The sequence below is a fragment of the Austrofundulus limnaeus genome, unplaced genomic scaffold (assembly GCF_001266775.1).
Source record: "Austrofundulus limnaeus strain Quisiro unplaced genomic scaffold, Austrofundulus_limnaeus-1.0 Scaffold46, whole genome shotgun sequence".
Lineage (NCBI taxonomy): Eukaryota > Metazoa > Chordata > Actinopteri > Cyprinodontiformes > Rivulidae > Austrofundulus > Austrofundulus limnaeus.
In genome coordinates this window covers 2455463-2468026 of record NW_013952448.1, presented here as the reverse complement: position 1 = coordinate 2468026, position 12564 = coordinate 2455463, and the positions used below count along the sequence as shown (strand labels likewise).

The following is a 12564-nucleotide window of genomic DNA, read 5'->3' as shown; positions in this document are numbered from 1 at the left end:
TCTCTCTCTCTCTCTCTCTCTCTCTCTCTCTCTCTCTCTCTCTCTCTCTCTCTCTCTCTCTCTCCGGTCCTATACATCAAAGTGACGCGCGCGCTCTGGTGACATCTGGGTAAAAGCGATCGGAATCAAATCAAAGCTTTTAATCTCGCCAATCACCGTCACATCTGGACACTTCCCCTCACATAAAGACTCGTGTGGCTGAGCCGCGCCTGGTTCCGTGGGCAGAGGAGCGGTTCTGACCCGCTGAGGAGCGGCTTCAGGGAGGAGGTTTCTGGGTTTATTTTTGTCACGTGGCTCAGCTGCTCATAACTAAATAACTCCTGTTGTCTGTTTAAATTCCTGGGAGGAGTTGTCCTCCAAAACCGCTTGTTTAATTATATAAATGTAACTGTTCCTTGTAGAAATTAGTTTCAGATTCTTAGAATCTGTTGCCACATCTGTCGTTTTATATTTTTAATTTGGCTCCTAAAATATTGGACCAGTTTTAGGCCTTCAATTTCTCCTAAAAAAATAAACAGACAAACTGGAATTATTTGCGTTTAGGTGGACTTTTTCTAAATGTTTTTTTAATGGAAAATACCCTAAAATAACCTATAAACCGAGTAAACTCAGAATGAACTCAGATTAATTATAATAAAAGAGGGAGCTGATTTTTTTCTGTTCCTGACCAACCGTCCGATAAAGGAAGCATGCGTTTTCTAGCTGATTTTAATGAAGAAACGGTTATTTTATTTTAAGGGGTCTTGGTTTAAAGCCGCGGTGATCCCGGTGCTGTAACGGCGTGGGCGGTGCAGCGACTTGTGGAAGGGGAGGAGAAGGAGAGAGAGAGAGAGAGAGAGAGAGAGAGAGAGATGAGGGGGGGTCCATTTCCACGCTCACTCGCCCGCTGCCATTGTCATGGAAACAAGACCACCGCTTCGCCATTGTCTCGCGCCCTGCCGAGTTTATTATAAACACCGCGCGAGCCGCGACGCACCGTCACAAACGCAGCGCGAGCGCCGAGCGAGCTGAGCTGCTGCAGCGGGAGGACTTGTAGCGAGAAGTAAGCTAAGCTAGGGGAAAAAAACACTTGCTTTAAAAAAAAAACATCTGGCTGATTGAAATAACTAAAGAGAGAAGACGGAGTTCGGAAGATTTTGGAGACAAAAAACAGCCCGAACCGACTGTCAGCATCACCGCGTGTCCAGCAGAGTGTGTACATGTGTGTGTGAGTGTGTGTGTTTCCACCGGCCTCTCCTCCATGTATAAGATGGATTACTCCTACCTGAACTCCTATGACTCCTGCATGGCGGCCATGGAAGCCTCGGCCTACGCGGACTTCAGCTCGTGCAGCCAGGCCAGCTCGTTCCAGTACAACCCGATCCGGACCGGACCGTTCTCCAACCCGGGCTGCAGCCCGCTCAGCACGGCCAGCTGCACCCTGGGGGCCCTGCGCGAGCACCAGCCCACCCCGTACTCCACAGGTAACAACCAGGAAACACTTCATTTCGTTTGTAATAAATATTAATTAGGCTTTTTATTATATTTTTATTAAAGCTCACAAAACAAGCTTTAACACTGCTTTTCATAAAAAATAACTTTGGCCTAAAATCGGTAGTTTTAATTGAAAATATAGATTTTAAACAATGTTATCCTTTGGAAAACTATCTGAAAACGAAAACAACTTAATGGATTAAATTTGTAACTTAAAGATGGATATAATTAAGCTCAAATCAACCTGTAAATAAAACATAATTGTTTTCATCTAATATTAAATTAGTAAAATTTCGCCTTCTTTCCTCCTAAATCTCTTGCGCACCATTATTATTATTATTATTATTATACAAACTGACAAGATAATTTTGTTTACTCTGTGTGATTTTTTTTCTAAAACAGACATCAAGTCTCAGGGGGAAAAAAAGCCTCATTGTTTTCGTTTTTCCCTCCGCAATCTGCGGCATTTCACGTTTCTGCGCAACTTCGTTTAAACCCATCAGTGCTCATTATATGTCGACTGAATAAAATCAAATCAAACCTTTTTAATAAAAAAAAATTATGCAAAATTTTGAATAAATCGTTCTCCATTTTTTTTCTTATGAATGACCGCGAAATTTATTTTTTTCTGGCCTGAAACTGAACCCAAAATATCCAGTTATTGTTGTCAACTTAAAGAAGTGCAGATTTATAACCGAGATATTTAAAAAAAACCGAAAAAACAAAAAAAAAATGAATTCATTTTTATTTATTACAAAAATCCATCAATAAAAGTCATTTTTTTATTTTTACGCACGACTTTCTTGCGTCATTAATCAGCAGTTTTATGTCACTTTAGTTGTTTTTTTCAACTCGAAACTAAATGTTTGTGTCTCTCAGTCCCCTACAAGTTCTTCTCGGACCCCTCCGGCCTGAATGAGAAGAGGAAGCAGCGGCGCATCCGGACCACCTTCACCAGCTCGCAGCTGAAGGAGCTGGAGCGGGTCTTCGCAGAGACGCACTACCCGGACATCTACACCCGGGAGGAGCTGGCGCTGAAGATAGACCTGACCGAGGCCCGGGTCCAGGTGAGGGGCAGCTCTTTTATTTATTTGTTTGTTTATTTATTTTTGCATCGCTTCCATCCATCCGTGTTTCTCGTGTTTGTGTCTGCAGGTGTGGTTCCAGAACAGACGCGCCAAATTCCGCAAACAGGAGCGCGCAGCCAACGCCAAGGCCAACAACAGTTCCGGTGGCACCGCGGGCTCCACCGGCAGCAGCAGCAGCTCTGGAGGGAAGAAAAGCGGAGAGGCAAGGTCTTCGTCAGACGATGACGAGTCCAAGGAGTCCACCTGCAGCCCCACCCCGGACAGCACGGCCTCCCTGCCCGGCTCGGCCAGCGGGAACCTGGGGAGCCCCGCCAGCCTGAGCCCCAGCCCGGCTCCCCCTGCCAACAGCGGCTACGTCACCAACACCTCCGCCTCGCCGGTTCTGCAGGGGCTGAAGGCACCCAGCTGGTCCAGCCTGGGCCCGTCCAACCCAGCGGTGGCCCAGCCAGCTGTCCAGACTCAGGAGATCCTGAAGGCCTGGCAGCCGGCGGACAGTATGACGGGGCCTTTCGCCGGAGTCCTGTCCTCCTTCCACAGAAAACCCAACCCCGCCATCAAGACCAACCTGTTCTGAAGCACTGAGAGGAGTTTCCAGCTCGAATGGGGGGAGTGAAAAGCTGCTCAATGATGCTGAATTCACTGGGGGGAGTCAGCTCAGATCAAACACTCACAGGTCTGGTCTGGTCACCCCCCCAACATGTTCCACATGGTGCAGCTGCAGAACCCTTCCTGGTTATGAGCAGTTCTTTCTAAGACATGAACCATGCTGAGCTACTGAACCGACCCCCATCCATTACACACAAGTCTCGTTTTCTGCATCTTTCCTGTCTTTGTTGCCCCCCCCCCCCAACACACACACATTTCCACACTGCACTGCAGCAGCTCTGATGAGCATGGAGGTCAGGTACGACTTTAAAGCAGAAGTCCAAACATCAGGCTCTGCAGAGGAAAACAAAGCAACGAGCACAACTTGACTCACAGACTTCCACCAGAAGGAACTGAGTCCACCCTGAAGTCTCTTTGCTGAGCTGAGCAGCCCCCCCCTCCCCACCCCCCCAAAAAACAAAATCCAATTAGAGCAGCTGGGCCCAGATCCAGACCCCTCCCCAGATCCACTTGCTCCTTCTTCACCACATCGGGTCCTGACTCCCACACTCCAACAAACAGACTATACTTTGTTAAAAACTAAGCTGGGGCAGGCGTTTCACCCCCCCATCACTGTAGTACTGTGGGGTGGGAGGGGGCAAGGAGTTGGACTTAACCACCAAACTGAGTGCATCCTGAAAAATGAAAGGATTTAACTTCCTTCAACTTTTTTTTTTTTTTTTTTGGGACAAAAGCAGGCTTAACTGCTCATTTGCTGAAACACAGCTTTATTTTTTGTTGCACCTCATTGTTCTCAATCTCTTTGCTTTGTTCAGTTACCCAACAAACACTGTCACAGGACGCAGAAGTCTTCAAACGGACAAAAAAAAAATCGCCTATTTATTAATATTTTTATGTCGGTAAAAAACTCGGGCTTTTCTTTGAATCGCTCCGTAAAAAGTTTGTGAGTGTAAATTCTGTAATTAGTAATATAAATATTAGGTAGTTTAGTTTTTTTCTTTTGTTTTTCTGTCGTTTTGTTTTGGCCTCACAGATCTATTTCACTGCAGAGCATCTTGTCTCCCAGGCAGACAGCTTGGGCTGAATGAGACGTTATAGCACTACTCTGAATATTCTAATAAATCTACATAATGAAGGCACTACCTGACGCATCCTGTCATCTGATTTGCTTTTGCCTGGAACAACGTGATGAGTGGGTTTTCACATTAAAACTGACTGAAGACTTGCAGGATTACCGGATTTAAAAAAAAGAAAGAGACAATGTTGTGATTTCACAGCACAGTCTTGCTTTATCGCCTTAAAAACAGCAGAGGAAATGTATAAAATACACATTAGTTGAATTGAAAATAAAACAAACAAACAAAGATGAACAATTTCCTTTAACTTAACACGACCAAAGCAGAATGAAAAAACTGTGAGGGGAAAATAACGGTAAGACTCTCTTTCCCCAACAAACACACACATCAATGAGAACACTGAAAGACCTAAGAGGCTTTTAAAAAAGACTAAACTTCAACACATCTGAATGACAATATTTGGTTGTTTCTATAAAATACAACACAAATCCATCATGTTTTTCTGCGAGAGGACAATCAGACAAAGAGTCATGCAGAAAACAGAGCAGAAATGTCGATTTTAGATAAGAACAATACATTTTTAAACTAAACTGTTCATGTTATAATTTAGTGTGGTCTTAAAGGCTTTATTTTAAAAATCTGTATTAAGGAGTTAAAACTCCAGTCAGTCTCCACTGAGGGTGCTTTTTCTTTTTTATTTCCCCCCTGGAGCAGCAGCACCACCTACTGGTGACATTTGCTTAAATCACATTTTATGCTACAATTGAAATCCACTCACATAAATACAAAACACGATTTTAAAACAACAAAATAAATGTCAAGGTAGTTACAATGATTTGTGTGATAGTAGAGGAAACACATTTTGGTTATAAATGACAATAAGGTGACTTGTTACGACTAGATATTTTTAATTCCCTGAACATTGCATCAATCAGAGCATTTAAAAAAAAAAAGGTTATGTGACGTTAAATAAAAACACCTTCAGTAAAGTGAAATTTAGTGTCTCATTAGACAAACTATAAACATGTGAAATGTATTATTCAGTCATCGCTAAACTTGACGCAGCATTATGTGTATTTCCAATGTTTTTTGCAAGCATATAATAAATGTGTACACGTTTGGGGATAAAAACAGTCTAACAATATATAAAAATATTGCAAAATATGTCAGAAAAGTGTTAAAGTATCTGAAGAGAGAACATTGCACCAAAGTGACAAACAGTTTTAGGTCTAAAAATATTAATTTGGTTTGATGAGTATTCCCTTTTGACACAAAATATTCTAACACACATATAAATAGATGCTCTCCACAGGACACCTTCCCAACAGGAAGTGGCCCAAACGTCATGACGGAGGTCCACAATTTGTAAAAGCTGAGCTCACTTGAATCAGCTTCTTTCCTGTCGCTGCATCCTGTTCGCCCTCGTAACAGAACTTAATGAGATCATCTGTGCAACATTTTCCTCTCGAGTGCTTGCTAATGATCCCCCGCTGTTCGCCCACAATGACCAAACACCTGAGACTCATCAAAGGATTCAGGTTGTGGACTAAACTCAGTCCTTCCTCAGCTCTCAGAAAACTAAATGTGCAGCTATCTGGCGGTACAGCAAACATGACACAGCATTTTGAAATCTGTCTTAAAACAACACTTCTCCGAGCCTTTGTGGTTCTGTAGTGATGCTCGAAGGACTGAAATGGTTTTCATTAAATACGACAACATCTAGAACGATGACAACGCTCAGGTGGTACGGATGAAACGCGGTGCCGGTTCAGAAAGGGTTTTTGAAAACGTTAAAGGGAGTGCAATTTCTCTCAGAAGGCACCGTGTGGCAGCTCGCTTCAGTTCAGCTGAAATTTTGGCCTCTCAGGAAACCTGACGTGGTTCCAGGCCGGTTTGGACCAGTTACACGTGCAAGTCTATTTCTGCTGCTGCTGCCTGAGGCTCTCCAGCAGGATTTTCTTATGGGTGGGATCCAGAACTCCAGACTCTTCCAGGTCCTCCTCGGTGATGTCACTGTGGAGAAAAACAAAAAGTGGGAAAAAAGGAATCTAAAGTGAGCTAATGAGGTTTTTGTGGAGCTGGAGCACAAACTCTCCTACCGTCTCCATTTTTAAATCACAGATTAAAACTCTTCTCTTGAAACAGTCTTATTCAGTTTAATCACATCTCCCATTAACCCTATTTTTTGTAGGATGTTTTGTTTTATACAATGTTTTTATTTGTTAATTGTTATGTAAGCTATGATGTTTTATAGTAATTTTATTCTTTGCTTTATTCTTGTTTTATTGCATTGCATTTACATCGTACGGTGTCCTTGAGTGCCATGAAAGGCGCCTTCTAATAAAATGTATTATTATTATTATTATTATTATTATTATTATTATTATTATTACATTAAATAATATATCTAATGCAGCAGTGCGTACCTGAGGAACTCCAGATCGTCCCAGCCGTTGTGTAGTAGACCTTGCTCATATCGCTCCAGGCCCAGTCTCTGCAGCCACTCCCCAACAGATGATTCCCCCACAGAGAGCGACGAGCTACTGCTGCCCCAAAGAGCCTGCATGAGAGGAATCAACTCTGAATGCTTAGAAAACCTCTCAGACATAAATAAACTAAAAATATGGAGTCAGATATATATTTTTTCTGAGCCGTGTACCTCCTCTGGCATGTCCTCAGCGATGCTCTCTGGGATGGGGTTCCTGGGAGGGAAGGTACGGCAGGCTTCCAGACCTAAACCCATGGGAGGCCCTCGGTGAGGTGGGGGCGCAGAGGGGGCGCGTGGAGGCTGACCTGGAAACTCCGTCTCACTCAGAGTCTTTGCCATCTGCAGGACGGAGCAGGACTGGTCGTCCAGTGCCCCCGCTCCCACCCCTCCTCGCCTAAAACCCTCTGCGTGGGTGACGGGGCCCCCGGGGCCGGCCGGTGGGATCCTGACCTCAGCCAGATCTGGGTAAAGGGATCGAGGTTTGTTGAAAGGGGCCTCCGCAGCCATTTCCAGGGCTCCTTTAGGGAGCGGGGGCGGGGGGAAGTCGGGAGGGGGGCGATTCAGCATGCTTCCGACCGTCCCTGCCACGCCTCCACCCTGTGCCCCCACCACACCGGCACCTCCGTCCTCCTCCGAGGGGCTCTCCTGTCCTGCTGCAGGTCTGGAGGAATGAGGAGGCCCTGAAAGCGCCGAGGTGGGTTTGGTTCGAGCCCCTGCTGAGGGAGGGAGGGCTTTAGGGGCTGGGGGGTTTACGGAGGTGGGAGATGGGAGGAGCTCGGGAGACAGAGCTGCAGCTGATTGGTTGGGAACGCCCTCCAGGATGTAGTAGGCGGGGTTGTTGTAGCTGTTCTTGCCGATAGATGAGTCGGGGTCCGATGAGTCCTGTTTGGGTCTTCAAAACAACAAAAACAGACTCTTTAAAACTTTTTATTAGCTTTCATTTGCTTTTTAGAAGAATCTCATGAGTTTGTACCTCGCAGCTGTTTCCTCTTTGGTGCTTCGCTCTCCCTCCTCGCTGACCTTCCCTAGCTCTCCGAGCGGTTTGCGCACCACAGAATGTCTGCAACCAAAAATAAATAAACAAATAAATAAAAATAAAACCACAGGTGAGGTGCAGATCTTGTATATGAGATGAGATACCAGATGGCCTACACCTTTCTAACACCTACAACAGATTTTATTCTCCTGTGATGTGAGGAGGTAAATACAGCTTGGTTGACAACGACCCAAATGACCCAATGGATGAATGATGGGGTTTTTCTACCTACATTCATAGTTAGATTTTAACACACCTTCCATATCTAAAGGATCATAATTATAGCACATTTTAATTAAGTAATAATTGTATTTCTGCTGAATTAATACATTTATGTTAAAACTAATGGATAAGAGAGAAACATGAGGCTGTGTAAGATTATCATCCTTAACTTATTTTACAATAAACTGCTTCTCATTAAAGAATCATTCTTTATTTACACTGTATGATGTTTTTATTTAACAGTGATCTGTTCTAAGATAAAACAGAGTGTAAATGAGTTGTACTGACTTGACGTACTCATGCCCTGCTCTGGACACCATGGTGGATTTCCCTTTAGGTCCGCATGTCTCATCATTGTCCACACTGATCCACTCTGCAATGCAACAACAAAAACAGGCATAATGTTGATCAATCGTGTCTCTCTGTTTGTTTTTAAATGGTTCCATTTGCACACTGATGCATTACCATACAGTCTCTCTCTGGTTCCCATCCTCTCAGCAGGAACTCGGACCCTCATGGATCCCCGGATGTTTCCCGTTTCCTCGCCTCGGTGGGACAGGTAGGTGTGGAACTGCTGTGCTGTGCTGCCGATCATGGACTTTAGGGCCAGCACACACTCTCCTGACGGAGGAAACCGCACACAGCTGGTCGTCAGACAACGAGAAACTCCACCTGTTTGACAGCATCGAACACAAAGAGTCTCTCTTTACCGTAGGACTCGTATCCGTCCACTGATTTGACGGTGAGCAGCAGATGTTGGTCCTGAAGGTACTCGATCTCAGAGAGCAGCGGTTTGAGTGTCGTCAGCTGCTTGTTGGACCAGCCCACGCGCAGGAAGTTAACGTTGTCGCTGTTCTGGCTGTCGTTCTCGTAGCTCTTCTTAAACTCTAGAGATGAAAAATTTAAAAAATGCAGGGAAGGGATGGAAAAGAAAGGGCGGAGGGAACAAGGTGGGAATAAGACAAGGAGAAAAAGAGGAGGGAGACATTATAATCGCACGTCACTCATGGAAGACAAGCAGGCGAGCATGCAGCACAGATCAAAACAAATACTGACTGTCTGATACAAGAAGGAACAACAACAGAAGGGAAGGAGGATGCAAGAAAAAAAAGGAAACAGACTCAGTTTTATAACATCTGGACACTAATTCCTGATGTTTATCCTGTGAACATGAGCACAACTGAGTCGCAGAAAAGATGCAGGCGTGTTTGTCTCACCTTCCAGACAGGTGGAGTAGAACTCAATGAAGAACTTGGTCCTGCTCGCCGTCTTCACGATGGCCTCGATGCTCTCAAACTCAATGTAGGCCTGCTCCGAAGACTTCGGCAAACCTACCGAGAGGGGAAGACAAAACTAATGAGAACCAAAGCAGCTTGAATAATAAGCTGAGTCTGCGTTTGTTTGTTTGTCTATAGAGATTTTAATGAAACTATCAGTAAGTCATCACTGGATTTACATCTATAACTGATTACAGGGTTCCTACAGTTTAAGGCAAGTTAAATTTAAGACTTTCTAAGACTTTTAAATGCCAAGTGAAATCAAATTTAAGATCAATTTCACAAATAACACAAATGACAAAAAATTAACACTGTGGCAGAAACTCATGTATCAAAGTATTTTTGGTTGAATTATTCAAATATTGCTAACAGACCAATTGTTTTTATCCATATCTAACTGCTTTTTTTGTCAAATATGGCTAAAAAAAACATTCTTGGCAGTCAGTTTTAAACTTAATTCCTGGAAATCCTCTAACAACCCAAAATTTGGAGCTTTAGGACCCACAGTGGGTTCTCAACCCCAGCTTGCTGTAGATGAAACCTTCAAGTGACTGTGATGTAAAATGTTTGTATGAAATATGAATGCATTTTTGGAAAGACAACATTATAAACACATTACAAAACAAAATTCACATTGCTCAGATGGACAGTTGTTGAGATATTTGCATGTGAAATAACAGGAAGTGATGTCAAAAGGGAATGTTTAAATGTGAACAAAGCATTGCTACAACGGATAACACAGACTGTAGACAAGAATCTGATGTTTCTTTATATCATTTTTAATCNAAATTCACATTGCTCAGATGGACAGTTGTTGAGATATTTGCATGTGAAATAACAGGAAGTGATGTCAAAAGGGAATGTTTAAATGTGAATAATTCAAAAATAAATAAATGTTACCAATTATTTTAATATTTGACTTCTGAAGATTGATTTAAGACCTTTTAAGGCTAATGAAGGCCTTATTTTTGGATTGATGAATCCAAGGCTTTTTAAGACTTTTTAAGGATCCGCAGGAACCCTGGATTAATGTTTGGAGTTAACGCAATTTAAGATGGCATTAAAAAATAATATAAAACTCATAAAAGTCAATTTTGCATAATTCCCCACAGATACTGAGCTAAAATTCAGAGTGGTAGTAGCTGAGAGTCTTCCTCAACACACACAGATTGTGCAAAATGTTTGTTAAAACTTTGGCATTAAAAGTGACGAGCAGAAGAAATTAAAATGTAATACAAAAAAACAAAAAAAAAAACAAAACAAAGATGAACTTTTACCTTTTTTAGAGACGAACTGAGATGTCACTCCAACCTCAAACGTAGCGAATACAGGCGAATGGTCGCTGGTCACAATGTCATCAGTGCAGCCTTGGTAAAACATAACCCATCACTACATTATAATCTAGGTTTTTATTTTAAATCTTGTTTGCACGGCTGCTGGAAAAGGACTTGTCTCACCGTAAGAGTTGCACACAGTGTGAGTTTCTGGGTACGACTTCCACAGGATCCGGTCACACCAGGAAGGAACATTAGTCCTCATCTGAGCAGCGGAAAAATCCAAGACAAGTCGTTATTATCAGGTCACATAAGGAGGAACTAAAGTGAACGAGTCTGACGATTACTCACCCCCGTGGCTTTCTGCTTCTGCCAGACGTACGTGTCCCTGGAGCCTCGCTCGTAACGGTACGTCGGAGGGAAGGAGATCTCTTCCTCCCCTGCAAACAACAAAACCAGCTTTGTTTTGTGAAAGTGAAGAATTCTAAGTCAAACTCACAACTTTTCAGATAGCTCAGCTGTTTTCCCCTCACACTTTAAAAGCAAAAACATCCAGATTTTTGTCAAATATTAATGACATCTAATGGTCACCGTGAATGTTACGTTCTGATACGCTAAGCAGGTGATGCTAATTATTCACCAGAAGAAGATGAAGACTCCGTTAGTGAACTAAACTAAAGCTTAACTACAGCAGTGTTTCTGAGAGGCAGCAGTGCTGAGACAGTGCTTTTGGTAACTGTGAGTCATAACTAAAGCGGCGGTGGTGAGACCACTGAAACTGTTTTTAGAACAGGGAGTTTCTGTTAATAATAAGATTTTACTCTTTCAGAATAATATTTCTCTACATTTAAACAAATCCTGGCCCAAGTACTTGTCTAAATGTAGGGAAATAAAGAAATGTTATTCATACCTTCTTGTGCACACATTAAAAAAAGAAAAAAAGAGAAGCCATTATTGGCCAAGACATACTGACCAAAACGTAAAAAGACTTTATTCTTCTCCCTCTCCAGGTTGAGCTGGTCCACTTTTAGCAGCGGCTCAAATTCCTTCCTGTTAATGTAGTTTAAGATTTCCTGCAGAGTCAGAAAAAGAGAAACCAGGATCAGAAAACGAGGTTTAATCCAGCTTCAGAGCATCATCATCATAAGTTCGTCTTCTTGTTCTGTTTCACCTGAATGTCCATGTCCAGCCTGTAGTTGAGGTCTCCGAGCCAGAACAGGTGTGTGAAGCGCAGAGAGATGTCGAAGGAGCTCAGCTGTTTGTCTCCCAGTGATAGCAGCCGTAAAATATCAAGGTAGTTCTGGTTCCTCCTGGATGGGTCAAAGATAAAAGAGAGCTTTTAAAAATTAATGTCATTTTTATTAAATTAAGCAGTCCAGTAATCCTTTTATAAAGCAGCAGAACAATTCTAACTATTTTGTCTTTGAGTCTCTAAAGTACCACAAATTTTGTCGAATTATTATTTTATTTTTTTCATGCAATGAAAGCAACAAGCTGTTCCAATTCAGTCCATTAGGTGACAGTAAAACCAAAGACAACAACAAGAACGTGTCATGGCAGCTGTTGTAAATCACAGCTTAGAGCCATAAATTCAACTCTGGAACAAAATCAAACCCTAAAAGTCATAATTAGATGTCTAAACTGTTGACTTTAAAGATGCAAACACTTTATGCTTACAAAGTTTAAGTGTAAAATGACTGAAACAGAAAACTTTTTTTTAAACTTTTAGAAAATCTGTTCTAGAGAAATGGTTTATAAAGTTGGGGTCGGGATATGGGATAAATCTTGTGCCAGCAGGAACTGAATTTGAATTATTCAGATTGAATCTGAATGTGCATAATTTGAAATTGAATGCATTGGTTAGAAAATGAATTTTACTAAATTGAAACTGAATTTAATGGTTTGAATTTGAATTAATTTGCTTTAAAACTGTATTTTGGTCAATTAAAAATTCAGTTTGACTACTTTCACTTTCAGTTCCATAATTCAGTTTCAGTTCCAAAATTAAAATTTTTGTGTCACAT

The 12564-nt window shown here is 42.3% G+C and overlaps 2 protein-coding genes across 3 annotated transcripts in view; one reads left to right on the top strand and one right to left on the bottom strand.

Moving 5' to 3' along the window:
* Nucleotides 1-832: 832 nt before the first annotated feature.
* On the top strand, nucleotides 833-4309 carry phox2a (paired like homeobox 2A). Its single transcript, XM_014008021.1, has 3 exons — nucleotides 833-1463; nucleotides 2353-2540; nucleotides 2629-4309. Exons 1-3 carry the CDS (start codon nucleotides 1241-1243, stop codon nucleotides 3133-3135), a joined length of 918 nt encoding a protein of 305 aa, XP_013863475.1. The 5' UTR covers nucleotides 833-1240; the 3' UTR covers nucleotides 3136-4309.
* Nucleotides 4310-4430: 121 nt separating this feature from the next.
* The window catches only part of inppl1a (inositol polyphosphate phosphatase-like 1a), a 37895-nt gene continuing 29761 nt past the window's right edge, over nucleotides 4431-12564 (bottom strand). Inside the window, exons 15-27 of one of the 2 annotated variants that reach the window (XM_014008018.1) lie at nucleotides 11712-11850; nucleotides 11514-11613; nucleotides 10892-10980; nucleotides 10724-10805; nucleotides 10544-10633; nucleotides 9207-9320; nucleotides 8700-8876; nucleotides 8455-8610; nucleotides 8278-8362; nucleotides 7705-7791; nucleotides 6903-7623; nucleotides 6670-6803; nucleotides 4431-6256 (exon numbers count right to left, since the gene is read on the bottom strand). In XM_014008018.1, coding sequence (XP_013863472.1) covers nucleotides 6160-6256; nucleotides 6670-6803; nucleotides 6903-7623; nucleotides 7705-7791; nucleotides 8278-8362; nucleotides 8455-8610; nucleotides 8700-8876; nucleotides 9207-9320; nucleotides 10544-10633; nucleotides 10724-10805; nucleotides 10892-10980; nucleotides 11514-11613; nucleotides 11712-11850 — 2071 coding nt within the window. In that variant the 3' untranslated portion in view covers nucleotides 4431-6159. The remainder of the gene's footprint in view (nucleotides 6257-6669; nucleotides 6804-6902; nucleotides 7624-7704; nucleotides 7792-8277; nucleotides 8363-8454; nucleotides 8611-8699; nucleotides 8877-9206; nucleotides 9321-10543; nucleotides 10634-10723; nucleotides 10806-10891; nucleotides 10981-11513; nucleotides 11614-11711; nucleotides 11851-12564) is intronic. The other variant, XM_014008019.1, reaches the window with a different exon arrangement.